At 39.5% G+C, this 2,450-nt stretch overlaps 1 protein-coding gene across 1 annotated transcript; it reads right to left on the minus strand.

Moving 5' to 3' along the window:
• Window positions 1-1,511: 1,511 nt before the first annotated feature.
• On the minus strand, window positions 1,512-2,450 carry LOC105883502 (olfactory receptor 51I2-like). Its single transcript, XM_012786627.1, has one exon. It carries the CDS (start codon window positions 2,448-2,450, stop codon window positions 1,512-1,514), a length of 939 nt encoding a protein of 312 aa, XP_012642081.1.

Below are 2,450 nucleotides of genomic sequence, written 5' to 3' on the forward strand. Positions count from 1 at the left end.
GGGGTTAATGCACACAATAGAATAGGGGTGATATAAACATAAGGGACAACAAAATATATGTAGATGTGCATTCATTAAATAATTAATTCCTCGAATATATGCTGAGACCTAGTGAGTTCCAGGTACCATAGAGGTCAAGGTGTCTAAGTAGTGAACAAAAGAGACACAGACTAAGTCTTATTGGTCTTAAATGTACTTGGCTAGACAGACATTTTTAATAAAACAGTGTGCAGAGAGTTACCTGATTACAGCTGTGATGTGTGATATGAGACATGCAATAGGCAGCAAAAAATGCTATTGAGAAGCATAACAAAATGGGGGTGGAGGGACAACATAGTATTGATAGCCGCTGAAAGCTACTATGAGGGAGACAGGGACACTTGTAAATTCAGGCCCCTTCATAAACAAAGAAAACAAGGCACTCACAAAATTTTCTCTTTTATTTTTGTCCTACTAGCATTCAGTCTGATATGTTGCAATGACTTCAACTCAGGACAACTCCTTCTGAAAACTCACATTTCAAATTCTCAAGCAGATTGAGGTTATCCAGCATGAACAAACCTACCCTATCTGCTCTCCACTTCATCATCTCAGTGTCTGTCTGCAATAAGTTCTTTCAGTAAAATCTTAGCAGGAGGAATTAGTGTTATTCCCCAAAAAATGGCATCCCAGTTTTCTTCTAATTGTCCCAGGGTTTGAACAGGTTTTCAGTATATAGATACATATAGTTTATCTAGTACATATAGAGAGAGTATATCTAGTATATGTAGATATATATATTATATTTTAATATATACTTATATATATTATATATAAATTTTAATAACAAAACAAGTATTGAATGCATTTTTGAAACATTTTAAATAATATAAGTAAAGTGAGAATTTATTTTGTTCCTCTCATCACCATCACAGGATACTCCAAAAGAGCCATTATTATCTTCAATTTCGTATGTTTTTGCACATACATAAAACAAATTGCCTAAATGATTTTATATTTATTGATATAATGTATTTAAATATATATAATTCATATATATAATTAAAAAATTTGATATATCTTGCTTAAGCTTTAAACACCTATCAATCTGTGTCTTTTTGTTGTTTACTGCTGCAGAATATTCCATAGTATGAATAAACTTTAGTTCATTTAAATATTTACCTATTAATGGCTAGTTACTGTTTTGAAAACTCTATTTTAAACATTGCTAAAGCAAAAGTTCTTATTCAAGTCACTATGACCATTAGCAAACATCAGAGTATTTAATCTAGAACGGTGCTAAGGATTGGATTTTCTGCATTAAAAGAATGTATACAAAAAAATCATACTATACTAATTTAGATTGCAACCTGTACTGTATGAAAAAGTGTGTTCCCCACACACTCATCAACATGCAACATTTTCACACTTTCTGACTTTGACCAGTTGGTGAGCATTCCCTTCCTCCCAGACTGCCTTTAGTGGTGAAGCTGATTGGTTTGAGGGACACTATATCATTGGTCCTAACTCTATTAATATTTTCTTTTAAGAAAGAGTTGGATCAATGCCTGGCGAATCTGCTTGGTCTTAACACTGTAGATGATGGGATTGAGTACAGGTGGCACCAGAAGATAGACATTGGCCAGGAGTAGGCGGACAGCAGGTGCAACGTGCTTCATGAAGCGATGCACCAGTGCTACGCTAATCATGGGCACGTAGTACACAAGGACTGCACAGATGTGTGACATACATGTGTTGAGGGCCTTCCGCCGCCCCTCACCAGAGGTAATGCCCAGCACTGTGTAGAGTATCAGCACGTAAGAGACAACGATGAGCAGTGAGTCCAGCCCAAAAGTGGAAGTGACAATGCAGAGCCCCAGAATGCTATTGGGTCGAGTGTTCCCACAGGGCAGCTGGATCAGATCTGAGTGCAGACAATAGGAGTGAGAGAGGGTATTGTGGCCACAGAAGGGCAGACGCTGCAGGAGAAAGGGCAGTGGGAACATGAGCATCACACTCTTCAGTCCAAGAGCAGCACCTGTACCAGCAATGCGGGGCTGGGTCAGGATGGCAGTGTACTGCAGTGGATTGTAGATGGCCACAAAGCGGTCCACAGACATGGCCAGCAGAACTCCTGACTCCATGATGGAAAATGAATGTATGGAGAACATCTGCAAAAGGCAGGCTTCAAAGAAGATCTCCTTGGCACCAAAAAGGAAGATGCCCAGCACAGTGGGCAGTGTAGACACAGAGACACCAAGCTCTGCAAAGGCCAGCATAGCAAGGAACAGGTACATTGGCTGGTGCAGAGACATGTTTTTCTTGATCACAGCCAGGATGAGGCTATTGCCCGCAAGGGCCACAAGATATATGGAGCAGAATGGAAAGATGAACCATGGGTACAGTGCCTCCAGACCAGGGAAACCAGTCAGCAGAAAATACTTTGGGGTGAATTGACTGCTGTTGAACAT

This window comes from Microcebus murinus, chromosome 4 (assembly GCF_040939455.1).
Source record: "Microcebus murinus isolate Inina chromosome 4, M.murinus_Inina_mat1.0, whole genome shotgun sequence".
Taxonomy (NCBI): domain Eukaryota; kingdom Metazoa; phylum Chordata; class Mammalia; order Primates; family Cheirogaleidae; genus Microcebus; species Microcebus murinus.

Coding starts and splice junctions, on each gene's coding strand:
- LOC105883502 (XM_012786627.1), bottom strand. CDS start 2,450: ATGTTCAACAGCAGTCAATTCACCCCAAAGTATTTTCTGCTGACTGGT.